At 41.6% G+C, this 17,520-nt stretch overlaps 1 protein-coding gene across 1 annotated transcript; it reads left to right on the top strand.

Moving 5' to 3' along the window:
- Window positions 1-3,904: 3,904 nt before the first annotated feature.
- SMIM13 (small integral membrane protein 13) lies at window positions 3,905-17,031 on the top strand. Its single transcript, XM_065628616.1, has 2 exons — window positions 3,905-4,360; window positions 12,818-17,031. The coding sequence occupies exons 1-2, from the start codon at window positions 4,285-4,287 to the stop codon at window positions 13,006-13,008; spliced, it is 267 nt and encodes an 88-aa protein (XP_065484688.1). The 5' UTR covers window positions 3,905-4,284; the 3' UTR covers window positions 13,009-17,031.
- The last annotated feature ends 489 nt before the right edge of the window (window positions 17,032-17,520 follow it).

The following is a 17,520-nucleotide window of genomic DNA, read 5'->3' as shown; positions in this document are numbered from 1 at the left end:
AGCATGTAAAATAAAAACTATACCACAATAAATTTTATCCTGGGGGAAGCATGGAATTGAGCAATTGCGCAGCTTTGCAGTTTTTGTAATAAGTATTATGTTTTAGCACCCTCTTCTGGAACACAATAATACTGCCAGTATTTACTCTTAAAGGCTCTGCTAAAGCTGGAATGCAATTGCAACACGTCCAGGAGAAGTCCTTGGCTGCAGTCACAGATACAGTTTGGTTGTGTAATTTGTTATTTTCTAAATTTACATAAACAGAATTTTATCATCCCTCTTATGCCTATCATCTTTATTTAAATAGTCCATATTGTTCATTTAAGTCAGCCAAGAACTGGGGAAAAACTGATGGCTCCAAAACAAAAGCTGGAGCTGAATTGTCACAAAAAACCATATTTAGATGCTCTGTCCCTCACTGTCTGCCCATCTCCTCTGAGGAGTCTGGTGGCGTTAACTTGCTGTGAATTGTAGATGGATGTGAATGAGCTCTCTCCATATTTAGCATTATGGTGGCATATGGAGGTCCCAGTCTGGGATCATGGTCCTGCTGTGGTGAGACCTACGCCAGAGTCCTTCCCCAAAGAGCTGACAGTGTGATGCACATCATCATAACACAGAGGGAAAGGGGTGGAAGGAAGATGTTCTCCCTACTCCTGCCCTGGGAAACAGAAATATATTAATGCCAAAGGAAAGGTAGTGGGGGGAAGGTCACCAAGTGCATTTTGAAGAGAGGAAAGAGCTACATTTTGCTCCTTCTGCATGAACTGTCACTACCTGGCCAGCTTCTGGGGTACAAGTGACAGGCAGTCAAGCCCCTATATGTTGTTTTGACCACAATAGTTGGCATGGTTGCCAGTCACCTTTGAAGATATTGTATGTGCCTAGAAAAGGATTAAAAGATTAGGATGTTGGAGAACAAAAACTGCCTGGATTATTTTAACTTACTCTTCTTGTGCATATTCATTTTAACAATCCTTATTTACAACAATAGCCTTCAGCAAGACTCCTGTTACATTAATGCATGGTGCAGATGATAAACAAACAGGAGGCCATGAATGATGCAAGGACCTGGAAAAGGAGAAAAGATAATCTCGTTAAAGTGGCTGAAATTCCTTTTCTGGACTAGAATACAGAGTTTATATAACATAATTTCCATGTGGTTACGGGGAGATCATTTAAATATTTTTTCTACAGCTAGTCAAAGATTCTATTCTTCCTTCTGCTGGCTGCCTGAGGGTAACTAAATGTACATTTGTCAAAGTGCTGAGCAGCTGCACCTGACATCAGTGAAAGCTATGCTACGAATAAATTAAATGCAAGAGAAACATGAGATTTTTCCTATACACTGGCTGAAAAGGAGGCCAAGGCACATCTGAAAAAAAAGGAGGCACATCTGAAATACGTTGATACTTTGAACATCTATTTCAGCCTCAATCCTCTTCCTGGTGAAGGAGGGATAATCACATTCCTCACCTGGTCTTGCTGCACAAACATAAACACCAGTTAACTGACTGCTGCAAAACATCTGGTTAGTCTAGACACATTAGCTCTCACACCCTGAAAATAAGGCCTGTGCCCTCAGCATCCGCATCTCTCTTGTTTTTGCTGGTCTTGATCTTTCTGATTTACACCATTGCACAGCCTTGCTGCTCTATGGAAGCAAGTCAAATGCTCCTGCTTTGACCCGACCCATGGTCTGGTGCGCTGCTTGGCAGAGGCCCTCTACATGCCTGCTCACCAGCCTTGTGCTGCAGCCCCTTTCTTGCTGAATGGCCTGACCACCCTCTTTCCTCCACCCCCAAAACACATCTTAGCGCGTCATACACACTGCATGAGAAGATGTGAAAAGCTTGATCTGTGCTGAGCATCATAGGAGAAAGTATTAAATGTAGCATTTTGATGGTATGCAGTGAGCAAGTGTTGCAAAATAATGGATAAAAGATGATAATGATATCGCCAGTGAGTTTTTCCATCATCTTCAGGGAACGGTTGCGCTATTCTCACTTCTGTAACTCCATGTTGTGCGTATACACGTAAGGAACTGGATAGAACAAGTTAGATTTGTATGAACAACCTTATTTCTGAACTTCAGTGATTAGAAAATCTCATCTGTCCAACACGAATATTTTTTTTTCTTTTGTGTTATTTCATGGGCTCTGAAAAATAACAATATCCGCACTGTAGCTCACTTATCCCAAATGCACCATCATTGATGTTGGTACAGATTTCTAGTACATTAACACATGAAATGATATCTAGTGGGGTGGATGTGTCTGTGTTCATATAATTTAACTTTGGTTTGAAGAAAAGTCCTAGATAAAATATACATAACATTATGTGCATTGGGTTTGCATGGCAAGGTTTTGGTAGCAGGGTGGCTTCTGTGGGAAGCTACTAGAAGCTTCTCCCATGTCTGATAGAGCCAAGGCCAGGCAGCTCCAAGATGGACCCACCGCTGAACAAAGCTGAGCCCATCAGTGATACTGGTAGCACCTCTGTGGTAACATATTTAATGTGGGGAAAAAACTGTTGTGCAACAGCAGCTGGATGAGAGGAGTGAGAATATGTGGGAGAAACAACCCGCAGACACCAAGGTCAGTGAAGAAGGAGGGGCAGGAGGTGCTCCAGCTGCCGGAGCAGAGATTCCCCTGCAGCCCGTGGTGCAGCCCGTGGTGCAGCCCGTGGTGCAGCCCGTGGTGCAGCCCGTGGTGCAGCCCGGTGAGGCCGGCTGTGCCCCTGCAGCCCATGGAGGTCCATGGTGGAGCAAAGATCCACCTGCAGCCCGGGGAGGACCCCATGCCGGAGCAGGCAGAGAGGCGCCCAGGCCAGAACAGGTTTGCTCCCAGAACCTGTGACCCTGTGGGCGACCCAGGCTGGAGCAGTCTGTTCCTGAAAAAGAGAGAACTGTGGTTTGATTTGGTGAAGTGACAGCAAATTCATGGATGTGAATGGGTGACTGCATGTACATATAATTTTGGTTTACAGGTCTCTTGAAAGGAGGGGACATATGTGGCATACTCGATGAGCAGGAAAAACTATGATTTTTAGCTTCACTTAAAGGGGGAGACTTTTAAATAATCCCTAAAAGAAACACAAAGGAGAACTGGATTATCTTTCTCTGACATCTCACCGCAATGGTGACATCTTCATGGGAAGTTAGGCAGTAGCGGATTTAAACAAACATTTTCAGTAGTTCTAGAAACATTAACCAGCACCTCCTACACAACAAATGAAAGTTATAACCTTATTCCAGTTCTAAAAGCGAAGTCCGTGTCAGAATCAAGATAATCTCACGACTCCTGGAAGTTACTATTTCCTCAGATTTCTCTTAAGAGGGGAAGACCAGCTTTGATGTGTCGCTACAACGTCAACAGAGAGCAAGAGCCAAGGTCATGTGGAATTTGAACCGTGCTGGGCTGGCGCAGATGTAGAAACGCTGCCCTGGCCAAGGGCCGGTGGCTCTTCTGTCCCCTTTCCCGTCAACCCGGGGGGAAACCATGGCAGTAATGTCAAGAGGGAGAAAGAGGAACAAGAGGTGAGGTTGCCCCATCATTAGGACTGAGCTAGATCAATCACTGCACGGGGAGCAATCTCTTTTTGCCACACCGGCTGCCCCTCTCTCCCCGCTCGGCCTCACGCAGCCTGGCCCGGCACTCGCTCGGACCACCCCGCCTCCCGCCCTGCGCCACCGCTGCCCTCAGTGCCGCCCCTCAGCGTCCCGCGGGGCGGGGGACCACACGCCGGGCCGCGCGGGGCACGCCGGGACTTGTTGTCCTCGCTGGGGGTGGCGACCCCCCGCTCTTGCCGCCGGGGCGTGAGGAGGTGAACTACAACTCCCAGCATGCGCCGCGCTCCTGCGTCACCACGACGCACTCGGAGGCCCGCCCCGTCTCTCCACGGCCGCTCTTCGCGCCGGGCTGTTAAGCGGCGGGAGGAGACGGCGCCGGTGCTGCTGCCGGCTCAGCCCGGCTGCCCTCGTCCTCCCGGCTGGGCCGCGGGGCTGCCCCCTCCCTTCCCCGGGGGTAGCGGGCAGCGATGCGAGGCGCGGCCTCCTCCTCCATGTAGCCGCCGGCGGGCGCTTGCCTTCACCTCAGCCCCGCGGCGGCCCGCTGCGGGGTGACCCGCCGAGGGGCCGGCTGGGCCGCGACCGCCCCTGCTGTCCCTCCCGCAGGGGAGGCCGCCGGTGGGGCTCGGCCCAGGCCGGCCGAGCGGCTGCCGTGGCGGGGAGGCGTCGTTGAGGAGGGGGCCCCCGCCGCCGGCGAGGGGGAGGCGGCCGGCACCATGTGGCAGAGCATCGGGCTGACCTTGCTGGTGATCGTGTCCACCCTGGCCTGCGTGCTGCTCTTCATGCTGTGCGGTGAGTCCCGCCCGCCGCCCTCCGTGCGGGGCGAGAAGGTGCCGGAGGGCTGGCCGGCATCGCTCCTGTCCCACATCCTCACCCTGCTTCCTTCCCTCCCCCCCGCTTTCTCAATCTCTGGTGGTTCCTCTTCGCTCAGATTGAAGGAAATGAAAGGGCACCGTGCCCCGGGCTGTGGGGAAGCGTGTGTGGTTCGCAGCGCCCCCTTTTCTCTTTGTTTCCTAATAATTTTCAGCCGTGAAATACTCCCAGAGCATAATTCGGTGACTAATCTGAAGCTGACAGCTTTTCTGTGTTTTTTTTAGCGAACGGACTCTGTACATGGGTCCGAAATGTCACTGAATAGAAGAAGTAAACTTCATGCTGGTACCTCTCAGGTTTTGACATCTGTTTGCTAGAATAGATTGCAAGCAGCTCCTTGAAGGTTTTTTCTTATGTGTATTCAGAGAAAAGGGTTATTTCAATGGGAGGCACGACTTGCAGGTCTGTTCGAGTTCTCGGAAGGAATCAGTAGGGTAGTGCGTGAGGTTGTTGTGGTCAATGTGCTCAACTTAGAGCTCTAAAAAAAAAAAAAAAAAACAAACCAAAAAACCCACCTCAAAACTCACTACCACGAAACTCAAACTATGCCGTAGTCTGTGGTGAAAGGTTTGTGAGATAATAAGCAAATTCCAAGTGGATTCATGATTTGTGAAAACCACGGGAGCAAAGTGAAGAGTCAGCTAACGTAATAATAATGTCGATTGTGATCAAAATGGCAAACCGCTGTGAAAAGATTTTGCAATATCAAGGGTCTGGATAGTAATGTCGGAGGTGAAATCCAGTATTAGCACGTATGGAGTAATGCACATTTGAAGTGTGAAATGGTTGCATGCATAATTTTTGTGGGGAAATACGATGGCTTTGAACTGGGCTGTTAGTATCCCCCAAAAAAAGATTAGCTGAAGGAATTGTGAGCAGTCCTCCAAAATCTCTGTTTAATGCCTCGTAGCAAGCAAATAGGTAAATTAAACACTGGAAGCTTAAAATAAAATAAAAGATGTCATTATATTGCTGCAGGGATCTACCACATACCTGTGTCTCAAACAGTGTATTTTCTTGTTAAAGTGTATTACATTATTTTAAAAAAATAAGCCTAGTTTCTTTTTACAAAATAGGATGGTGAGAGCTATGTAACGATTTCTGCGTGAAGAAACTCTAAATAGGTTAGATCGGTCTAGCCTGGAAGATAGATGGGTGATGGTTATAAAACTGAGCAGAATGAAAAAGGTGAACTGGGAATGGTTGTGAAAATGTTGTCGTTGCAGAGGAACTGGAGAACATACAGTTAAATGATTGAGCAACAGGCTTAGAACAAAATGTTTTCTTTTTACACAATGGGGAAATAAATTGCAACCTCATTAACAAAGAATATTTTGGATGCTGAAACTTTAATCATTTAAAGTTTGTGGAAGAAAGGTCAACATCTTTAACCCGTATCACTAAGACTCAGGTAAGGAAACTTATGAAATACAGATAACTAGGACTGCAAGGGTGCACCTTGTACACTTTTCCTGGTATTGTTCACTTTTCCTGTGCGTCCTTACTCTCCATTGTCACATACTAAAAGCTGACCTAAGTGGCTATTTATGCAAGTTTCTATATGCTCGTTAGGTGTTGTCTGGCCACTTTTCATATTTTTAGAAGATGAAATATGGTACTTGCTAGGGTTTTTGTTTTCAGAGTATGCATATGAGATCTTTGCTTCCTCTCATGTTGAAAGATCAAAATTATTTTGTGACATGCTGTTCAAAATCAGAAACACTTTCTCCAGACCTTCCTGCTTTTATCTGTATGTCACAAGTGGAATTGAAATGCTTAGGATCTCTAACTTTGCTTGCTAACTTAAACATCTCTCTAGTGCTTTCTTGCTTCAAGAGAGCAAAAGGAATTAATAAATGACTTTGTTTTTAAGTGACTTATAAATACTTAGCTGCTTGGAGTTCTGTATTGTACATTCAACTTGGATTCAATTAATACTTTGCTTTGAATCCTTATTTATTTTTTTTCACTTTCAACAGTATCAGAGCTTATAAAGTGAGTGCTAAAAGTCACTAGATTCCAAAAGTACTGAACACAGGAAGCTGACATGTTCATTGTTTTTTGGGGAGGATTTGAATAGTTACCCTGTTAGAAGTGACTCAATAGAATTTGATAATGATTTCCAGTATTGATAATGATTTTTTTCTGTTGTACAGCATTTACTAATTAATATTGCTACACTTCTTGGTTCTCGTGCCATGATTATTAATGGAAAACATTCAAGGAAAACAGTGTCAAGAACACAGCTAGAGAAAATTGAGTACATGCTCCTTCAAATTTAATTGTTTATCTGTGCCAGTGATAGGCAGTTTCTTATCCACCTTCTTACCTACAGATCTCTCTTCTTCACAGCCTGTTAGACTCCCAGGGAGACTGAGGGCTGTGTATGACAGGATAGGAATAAATGCCAGCTGGTGAGACACATGAATTAATGGACAAACCTGACACAAGAATGAGTGGATATAATCTTGACTAAGCTTGATCTGATGATAAGAATATTTTACAGCCATCGATGAGAGGTACTGACACAGCCTTATGGAAAGTAATTACAGGGTCAAGAACCTAAAGAGCTGTAACTTGGATTTGGAGTGGCTTACAAAGGATTCATGGTGTGAATGCTTGCAGAGAACAATAGACTTAAACATCCAGGAGACATCCTAGGATCATGTGGATTTCTGCTGCTTATAACAAATTTGATGTGACATGTGCTATCAGAGCTTAAATATTGGGAAAAAAATACATTTTATCACTTTTCTAAAGTGAAGAGAAAAAACTCAAAGCATAAACTATTGGAAGTTATTTGGACCATTTCTTTAGCCATATGAAAAGCAACTGTTTATGCATAAATTAGGTGTTTATAAAAGTACTTCAAATAAATGACCTGATTTCTTTTTCTTTTAAACGCTTCTGTATGCTTGTGATGGCTACTTTCAGTTTTAATCTGAATTTGTTAGGAAGCACAGAAGGCTTGCAGCTAGCAACATCTCTATTAGTAAACTGATCACATCTGACATAGAAACCATTGAGGGGCTGTAAACAGCAATTTTTCAGTTGCACTTTAAAAGTGGGACGGAGATAACTTGCTTCTAACCTTTTTTTTTATTATTATTCCCACCTTTTCTGATTTCATTCCTGTGATTTCTCTCTGGTGGTCTTATTGCTGCTTTTGTGTTTTCCATGTTCCTCTGCAGATGGGAGGAACTCATGCTTAGTCAAGGATATAGGATAAAATACTAGCCAAGGTGAACTCTAATAGTGTATTTGTTATTATTATTCTGTGTATTTGTTTTATTTTTCCCAGGTAGTAATGCATGGAGCCATGTGAAATTGCAGAAGTGCCTTCAAGGGAACAGATGGAAGCATTTATCTCATTTGGCAAGAGAGGCTAGTGAGATGTGGTTTGAGAGACATGACCTTAAAACAAAAATCATGTAACTCAAAGTGCTGAAACAAGTGTGTGATTTCCTTCCCAAGTCTGAATTCAGTTGCAGATGGGAAAACATTTGAGCCCTAAATCCTGCCTGAATGAGTTTTCTTTAATGCTTTGTTTAAACAGTTTTGTAATTACCTTAAATGAGTGAATCTCATAGTTCAAAAAATAAGGAAAGTCATGCATGGTTAGACCAGCAATAAAGAGAAAATACCGTTTAATCTGAAGTTGAGTTTTGAAACTGTTATAAATGGAAGACTGGAAGAGAGCAGGTTTCCTTGCTATCAGTCAGCAAGCAGCATGTGGTAGAGTGTTGCATTAAATAGGACCAGGTTTAAGGAGCTGTGCAGACCCAAGCACCGTGTCACCTGATGTCTGCTGTTATTCCAGTATGAGATTTGTGTGTGCCTTCTTCTGACTGATCTCCATAGCAAAGCTGTCCACTAGGGCAGTACATGATCTGCATCTTAAAAATGGTGCAGCATTAAAGTGACTTGTCACTGGTAACAGAAGAAATCTGGCATAAAGGTCAGAGTAGAACCTTGTTCTCCAAAATCTCAAGTTAGCATCTAGAGCTCCACGCTCCTTTTTTCTTTTTTTTTTTTTTTCTCTCTCTCCAGCTATACCTGCTTAAGATTTTCTGTGATGGATGCTTCAGCATTTGAATACAGACAAGATTCACCTTGGTCATAACCCAGTTCTAAATTAGTCTTCGTGTGCTGGAGTAGTAGCATCCTATTTTCAAATCAGTAGGGACACAGAGGTAAAGCAATCTTGCAAGACTGTGTAGAAGTCTATAGTAGGGTCAGAAATAGAAGCCACATCTTCAGACTTTGTCTTGTGCCGTTGCCATGCCACCTTCCATCCTTTCTTGGTTCCACTTGTATTTCACATAAGAAAAATCAGGTTGCTTTACCCTGACACTCTATATTAACCCTGGGTTTTTTGTTTTGTTTGCTTTTTCTGATTCAAATGGAAGAGGAAAATGCGCTCCAATACAGAAAACCCTCTGTTAGCTTTTGCATACAAGCCAGTATAAGGTGAATGAAACGCACAGACCTGACACTCACACCCCTCACCTTCTGAGGGAGGGGTAATGTTGTAGCCAGATAACTTAGTTCTTTGTAAAGGGGAAAGAAACAAAGAGTTGATGTGGGAAATAAGAGGTAGCTTTAATGAAACATAGTCAAATCATAAAAATGGTATAACATCCTGATATTACACAGATTTTTATATACGTCTCTCTCTGAGTCAGTAGAAGAGGCTTTGAGTCATGGTCCCATCTTCACAAACATGTTGCACGATGATTTATAAGGGGTTGACATACTGATGGCACAGTGCCAAACGTAGCTTAAATGTCTTTGGATGGCACCTGACTGTGGCATTTTAGGTGAGAAAGTTCCCAGCTTTTAGTGAGTACTAAACTCTGCAGAGGCTGGGAGCTGGAGCTGCTTTTCTGCCTAAATGCAAAATACTGTGTGTGTGGTGGAGAGGATTTCCTGACTCTCTGGATTCAGGTATCTGCTGCAGCCCCCACGTTGCATTGCAGTGATGTACTGTAGGACTTGGTTTACTTTTTCGAGAGGCAACTTCTTTCACCAATTAATGCAGAAATATTGTATATATATTTTAGTCTGCGTGTCACCTCTGCTTGTTTGCTGAAGATGTATTGTGGGTGCACTATTTGACTTCCAAAGGTTCAGTTGAGCTATGAATGATTAGAAAAAGTGAATTGGATGGCTAAACAAACTAAGCACTGGAAGACTGATTCAAATCAAACATTTTGTGTGTGGTGAAGTTAAACCAGTAGGACTTCTTTGAGAATGGCTTGTCTGAACAAACTGGAAGCATTTGAGATATGAACAGGTGGTGTCAGTTTCCTGTCCAGGAAGAGCTCTGCAGAAAATAGTTGCAAAGCTGAAATGAGCTGTATAAAGACATGAATGCACAGAAATGCCCACTTTTTTGTGTATTTTAAATTACTTTACAATTACTTTTTTTCCTAAAAAAAAATACACTATTACACAACTTATAGTTCTTTAGTATGTCATGATGTCAAGTGTTACCATTTTGCAATGTTCTTAAGAGGCTGTGAAATTAATAGAAGATGCATCGTCTTCTGATTCAGAAGTAACTCAGTCCTGTGAATCTGCCTCCAGGCTTTATCTGTGTGTGTGGCTTTGTTCAGTGGTGCGTGCGGTTGATATTGTTGCTGGAGAGAGTTTCTCTTACCCAGAATAACTTGTTCTTTAGTAGCCTGGTTATTTCTCGGGAAATTCTTATTTAAGTGTTTAGCAACAGTGAGGCGACAGCGAGTCTCATCTGAAGAGGCAGTCTTAACTTGATTCAGACAAGTGTATTTGTTTGGGAGATTTTATTTTATTTAACTTTCCATCCCAGATGGCACTGTAACTAGAACAACAGAAAGAAGTAAATCTTTCTACTTTGATTACCGTATACCTAAATGCCCCTGGTACAGGCTGGGAGATCTCGTGAGGCTTTGAAATTCTAGTTTTCCAGCCTGGTTATGCTCCCATTATTATCATATCATCAGCTAAGCCGATTGAAAAGAAAATCACAATGTACTGCATTGTGGCTTGTTTCACCTGGCTATTATTGCTGGTCTGGTTGGTTGTGGACTATAACTGCTGTTGTTGGTGGATAATTTACACTGTCTTGTTTGTAGTCTTGAGCTAGAGAGCTCTTAAATCTGTTTATGGTACTCGGTATTTTGGATACTCAGATCGTTGTGCTCTAACTCAGACAAAACATGGAAAAAAATAATGCTGCTTTTCTTGAGAGTGAGAATAAATTGTGAATATTCTTTAGTATTTCTTACCCACCCCTCCCAATAGTAATTCTGTGTGTTAAGTGGCCTGTTTGTAGTGATAGAGGAAGCATGTGGTCCATTTTATCTGCCTTAAGTTAAAATTCCTCCCTTAATGAAGTATTTATTTATACCAAATATATTCAAATCAAGCTTCTCCGAAGTGCCCTATAACTCTTTTGGGAAGGCCCTGAATATTTGTCTCTTCCTCCCCCTCCGTGGTGTTCTCTGGAAGTACTCTGTCTGTTGCACAGTAACTGTGTTTTAGGTAGGATTTTCAACAACCAACTTTAAAAAAAAAAAAAAAAGGAAAAGCCAAACAAAACCCCAACCAATTTGTGGCTGAGAGTTCCGCCCCTCCCCCCCCCCATATGCTTAAGTGGATTTAGTAGAATGTACTGCATGCTTTTCATGCACTTCTAAGTCTAGTGTCTTGAATTTTGTCTCTGACAACAAACTGGGGAATTGAAGACATTTTTAAGTGGCTTGTGATATTCTGTGGACATCAGTCATTGAGGATTTTTCTAGGTGCAGAGGGATTTAATGCACATGTGTGACATCAGTTTCAATTTGATCACAAGTCATTTAAAGGTTGAGGCTTTAATGGAAAAGGAATTATTTGGTATAGGCTTTGGGAAGTAATTTAGGTCATAAAAACGTTGTCATAAGTTTTCCTCCAACTCTCCTCAGCAGCAGAGAATTTACGGAAATTACAAGTCTGCAGGGTGTGAAAAGTGTCAGGAGGGAAGAGGGAGAGGGTGGGATCCTGTTTTGTCCTGAGCAATGGCTGCTCATATCGGCATGGCTCTGATTACAGAAGGGGAAGAACAATAGTGGTGCTGTGGTTACACAAGTGCCACTTATTAGTCTTTATTCCCCTTCCGCAATGTGCTGGTGTTGTCCACACTCAGAAGTCTGTTTCTGCTGACAGTGGTGTAACTGGGAGGATGGATTTCCCTGGCTCTGTAAAATAGGGCTCTTGATGTTTGCATAGGTCAGCGGTATAGGCTTAAATAGCTGGCAAGATCTTCTGAACACAGAATGGGAGTATTAATTTATAGCTCTACACTAGACAGTTTCTGGTGTTGCAAGTGATGCTTATATAGCATATGTTTTCAAATTCCTGTTTAAATTTTATGCTGTTTAACTGTGTGCTTCACAGACAAGTTACATTCCTATTTAATGGATGATGACACTTGACTGGTTAGCTAGAGGGAAAGGGATATCACTAGTTCTCAGCCGGGTAAAACTCCAGTCTTTCTTGACCCTAAGTGCTTAGATAAGGGAGACCTTTTAAAAAGAAGATTCTGTTTTAGGTTTGGATAGAGTTATATCTGCTCTTTTAAGTTCCTTGGTGGCCTGTTATTGAAACACTTGAGCACCTGGATCTTAAATTTTTTAAGAGATATTCTAGAGATGTGAGCATCTCAACTCTTTACTTGCATAGTTTTAGGACTTTGAGCATTTTAGCAGTGGAGAAGAACATTAATTTACTAAAGAACATTAATTTTACTTTAATGGGATTTGGGCATGGTAAGGGAACAGCTTGAACTTGGGGGATGTGATCTCTTAGTGAACATAAGGAAGACCTTGTGCATTTCAGAATGGGATTTATTGTAAAACACAGTATTAATTTCAAAATCTCCAGAAGTGTGCATAATAATAATTATGTAATGCAGCTGTTAATTTTTTTTAACAATGTCTTTGCTGAGTGAGGGTAGAAACCCTAGTGCTACCTTTTTACAGTACTGGTGTAATGAATTCTGACTATATGTATAACCACAGCAATTCCTTTTCTCCTGAGTTAAGACTGTCGGGTGTGCAGTGGTGATCATGTACCTACTGCTTGCTGTGGCAGTACAATTCTGAACCTGTAGGTCCTTGACTGGAGCTTAAATGTTTGCTTCTGGATGAGGACAAACTTTTCAAGTTGAATCGGTATTTATAGGGCTGCAGAAAGGAGTTGGTGTGTTGTGGAGGGCTGTCATGGTTGAGAGTTGGCAATTAGAAGATGGGAGGTGATTGAATTTTTTCCTTTTCTGGTATACTTTGCCTGAGAGCTGACTGTCAATTTCTATGAAGTAACTGAGCAGTGCCTTTTTTTTTTTTCCTCCTGCAGGCTGGTACGTGGTCTGGCAATTGTTTTTGTCTAAATTCAAGTTCCTGAGAGAACTGATAGGTGATACAGGATCCCAACAGGGAGACAACGAGCCTTCAGAGACTGAAGCTGAAGAGACTCCACCTTCACCTCAGAGAGGCAGACAGAAATCTGCTCGACAGCGAAGGGCACCTACAGAAGACACAACTTAAAGTACTCCATTGAACTTCTGACTAACTATGAGTGGTTAAGCACCTCTGCACTGTGTCATTCAGTTATTTGATCTTACTGAAAAACTGACTTAAGAGGTGATATTCATACCCATGGACCTTTACTTCTGAGCTACCAATATACGCTACTTTGGTAGAGGTTCAGGGAGGGCTTCAGCAGCAAGTCATAGAATACTGGAAGAAAGGAGTGGTGGAGAGAAATCTCCATCAGAAAAATGCCGAGCTGCTGTAGCTCCTATCTCTGCACACAGATTAAAAACAGGTCCTGGACCACAGGCTTAGCCTTTGCATTAGTCTGAACATAGTAAACATTTCAGACTTGAAATGGTTTCTAAATTATTTTTTCTTTACAGCACTGTAACTACATATAGTAAAACTGAGTTTTATTTCCTTAGCTATACATGAATATATATATTTTTTTCTCAACCTTGAGAATGCATGTGAACTTGAAAAACGGTTGAAAAAATATCCTGCTTTAGAAAGTATTCTAAAGTGAGATTTTTATTTACATTCTTATATATGTATAAAGTATAAATGAAATATGAAAAATCAATATTAGAGTTTTATCTCCTTTAAAAAAAAAAGGTAAAAAAAGGAATCAGGTGGTAAGACCTGTTTTCTTGGGTTTTGGCATAAGAAGGGTTACAGGTTAAACAGTCCTGCTAGGTTTCTCTATGTTTTTCCTGAACCTTTTACTCTAAGTCCAACTTGTGTTGGAGCTGGGAAGGTGCCTGGGTTATACGGAATCATAGAATGGTTTGGGTTGGAAGGGACCTTAGAGATCATCTAGTTCCAACCCCCTGACGTGGTCAGGAACACCTCCCACTAGACCAGGTTGCTCAAAGCCCCATCTGACCTGGCCTTAAACACTTCCAGGGATGGGGCATCCACAGCTTCTCTGGGCAGCCTGTTCCAGTGTCTCACCACTCTCATGGTAAAGAGGTGTACTTGCTGTTTAGTATTCTGAAGCGTCATCTTTGGGTTTTGGATACTAAGCACGTCTCTAATTCACTTTGTACACCTTTACATCAGGCAGATCATACCTGACATAACTTCTTTTCCTGGAACCAGGTGAGGCATTCTGACCAATTTGGTAGACGTCACTGTAACACTTTGATAGTGTTACAGCAATGAATTTGGTACCTCATGTTTGCTGGAGGACTTACTGATTTTTACTGTAATAAGCAGTTGGTCCTGTTTTCTTTGAGAATGAGTTATACAGCTACTTTGACATGGCACTTCAGGATGAAGAGCTCCAGTTCTGTTTATCTAATAGCTCTGAAGATTGATGCATGAGATCTTTGAAAAGAGGAGGAGCATGGATGTGCCACCTCTCATGTGTATGAGAGAGAACTACCATGATGTCTTGTAATGAACAACTTCAGTTTTCTCCCAGAGCTTGGATGTGTGGTGGTGGTTGGATCATTGTTCCCTGTATAAAAACTGTTAAACAGGACTATGAAATTGGTCTTGTACTTTCAGCTGTTATGAAGCTTAAACCTATGACTTCCAGATTTGTGGTTTGGTTCACCTATATGGCTAAAATAACAGCAACATGGAGTTTTTTGTCAACTAGGCCTACATCTGGGAAAAGAGCACTCTTTTAGTGCCTTTATGTTTTAATTTTTCACCTGTGAATACTGTTGAAAAGCTAATGCGAGCATTCACTTCCTAAGATGATTTGGACGACTCCGTATTAAACTATACACGATCAGCCCTGACTTTCCTTTGGAGTCTAAAAGTCTTTGTTTTGGTCACTAGCATGTATGCATAAGCATGCTTTGTACTACAGGGTTACATTTTACAAGCATGATTAGGCACAAAGCCTTTAAACACATGTAGAAATACTGATAGTCTCCTTCCTCCCCTCCCTCCTGTCTGCTGGCAAGGGAATGTGTTTTTTTTAATTGGTAAAATTTGCATTTTTTTTCAAACTCAGCAAAAGCAATCAGATTCTGCTCCCTGCTGCTTTCAGTTGTTTGCCTTGCACAACTTAATGTCACAATATTCTTGTGTCTGTATGTCTTTTCACATGATGAGATGTTCAGTTTAGCAGTGCTAACCAAGTGCTGGTACACTTTTCTTAAGAAATATCTTTAGCATCTTTGTCTTGAGCTTTGCTAATACAGGCTTATGAATAAAGATTTTTTTGTATATATATACACTGATGTAGGATATTGACACTCCACTGCACTTCACTTTTACATAGACTTTAGTGCACAGAAGATGGCAAAAGGCTGATGCTTGTAGTATCCCTGGCTGAGATAAGTGACAGTTAACTTGGTCTCTGCTTCTAATAGCTGTGAAGAAATGTGAAGCTCCAGCAATATAAATGGCTAATTGGACTAGCTCTAAAGGTACAAGAATCAAGACTCTGGAGCAAGTCAATGAAGGAAATGTTTGAATGCTGACACGGATCAAATATGCAAAAAGATGTATGTGGAACCTCTGGGTAGCTCATCTGCTCTAGCCAAACAACCTCCTTCTTCCTTCCTTGCTGTATGTACATGTACATTTCACTCCCCAAAGTTATTTTCAGTCTCTTTTTTTTTTTTTAAACAGCTGATGCTATTTTTTTAATGTTGCTGTGACATAGCTGCCAATAATGCTGTCTGCCTAGTGCATAACTTCAATGATCTTCATAGTAGCAGGCCAAAGGTTTATATTATGCGGTTTGGAAGAATTTTGTAATGCTGATGTCTTCTGTCAATGCATAATTTTTCCTGAAGGAGTCTGTAGTAAAATCTTTGTATGGGGCACTTCATGCAAACCTGTCAAATCGAAGCTGTATGTATGAAAGTGTATTTGTGATAAGACCTGAGTTGTGATTGCTGGCAGTCCAATATACTCATGTCTTTGAATATTTTTTTACTGATGTACTCCTGAAATGTTACCGGTGGGTAGGCACTTAACTTTGAATTGATCCATTCAAGTCTGAAACCTTACGGAGCCAACAGGTTACATGGTCTTGTTTTGTTTAGTAGGATCTATTTTTAAAACTGTTTATTGCCTTATTGTTGCAGCCGTTTTCTTGAATGTATTTTGGGTTCTTATTTTGAATATAGTCATATCACCTTTGTTGCAGGGGCTGTGTAACTTTGAATAAGCAGCAATTCCGATATTGTATGTGACAGTTAATTGAAAACAGTTACTGCAATGAAGGCTGGGACAAACACAGTGTAGACTGGTGGGGGAAAAAAATGCTATTGCTAAAATTTTAGGAGTGTAAACAATTTTGTTCATGCTGAATTGCATCATTCAGACCGATTAGGGAGCCACTAAGGTGGTTGTTGTGGTGTTTTAACGTTTGCCCATGAGGCTAATTCTATGCAGTTCATCCACTAAGCACTGCTGCTGTAGCTATTTGCAGTAAATGCCATATACTGCGCTGCAATTTGTGAGCAACTTGCTGCTTAATATCAGGTTTTACACTGAACTAGACCTGTGTATGCACTTCTGTTTTGTTTTGTAAATGACCAACATAAAGAATGTGTTCAGTGTGGTCATTTGCTTTGTCAGTGTGATGATACTGTACCTAAAGCTTCTGTGGTTGTCTGTTTGCATCATTAACTGTTCTTTTAAGTGACTGCACAGATGAAAAATAAAGTAACCAGACTTGATATGAATATTTTCTGACTTTTTTAAATGGGATTTTGCATGTAGAATAATACATGTTTGCGTGTGAAACATTACAAAAGAAGACTTGTCTGAAGTCACATTCTAGCTGGCATAATACCTACAGATGACTTTATCTTAAAGAACAGGTTAGTGTGTATCTCAGAGCAGTAGTTATTAAAGGCGGTTTTTCTGCCTTATCCTTGAAAGTTGTAATTTCATTTTAAAACTTTAAAAAAACCCAGCAAAAATCTGACCACATCCTCCCTCCTTTGTTCTTGATACTTTTAAGATTGACTAGACTCTTTAGTTTGTCTAAAAGTAAGTTATGTTGGTAAAGTAGGAAGTTCTTTTAGTCTGGAAATGAAGATGTACAGAAGGAAAAGAGAATGTGCTTGTTCCCTGATTGCTTCTGTTAAGTAAAAGGCATAAGTTGAATCCTGGTTGGTTTGTGGTGGTGTTTTTTTTTTTTTTTAATTGAACAATAGGAGATTAAAAGAAGATTTTGAAAAAAAACCACTCTCTTTAATCTTGAGTGAATTGGCTGTTTTGCTATTGCCCTACTCTTCTCACTTTTAAAAATGTGCTATTGACTGAGTACAGTCAAATGCCATGGCATTATGGAACCTGAGCAATTGAGTCTTTTGACTTCAAACAGTTTGAGTTGTGTTTGGGGGTTTAATATAAATGGGAACCATTGGTGACAGGCTACTGGCGGCAGATGCTTGTCAGACATGCTTGCTTTTCTACTTTGGTGCCGATCCCAAGGAAATGCTGTGTGGTCTGTTCCAGTGGAATGAATGAAGGTGCCATTGCACAACCTTGCTCTGCTTGAAGTTCCACCAAAGGTGGGTTTAGCCAATACTGCTGCTTCCCCAC

This window comes from Caloenas nicobarica, chromosome 2 (genome assembly GCF_036013445.1).
Source record: "Caloenas nicobarica isolate bCalNic1 chromosome 2, bCalNic1.hap1, whole genome shotgun sequence".
Lineage (NCBI taxonomy): Eukaryota > Metazoa > Chordata > Aves > Columbiformes > Columbidae > Caloenas > Caloenas nicobarica.
This window is presented reverse-complemented; position numbering and strand designations above follow the sequence as displayed.

Excerpts from the sequence above, each read along its gene's own strand:
- SMIM13 (XM_065628616.1), top strand. The coding sequence starts at position 4,285 with ATGTGGCAGAGCATCGGGCTGACCTTGCTGGTGATCGTGTCCACCCTG. Across the intron at positions 4,361-12,817 it reads GCTGCTCTTCATGCTGTGCG|GCTGGTACGTGGTCTGGCAA; the intron begins GTGAGTCCCGCC and ends TTCCTCCTGCAG.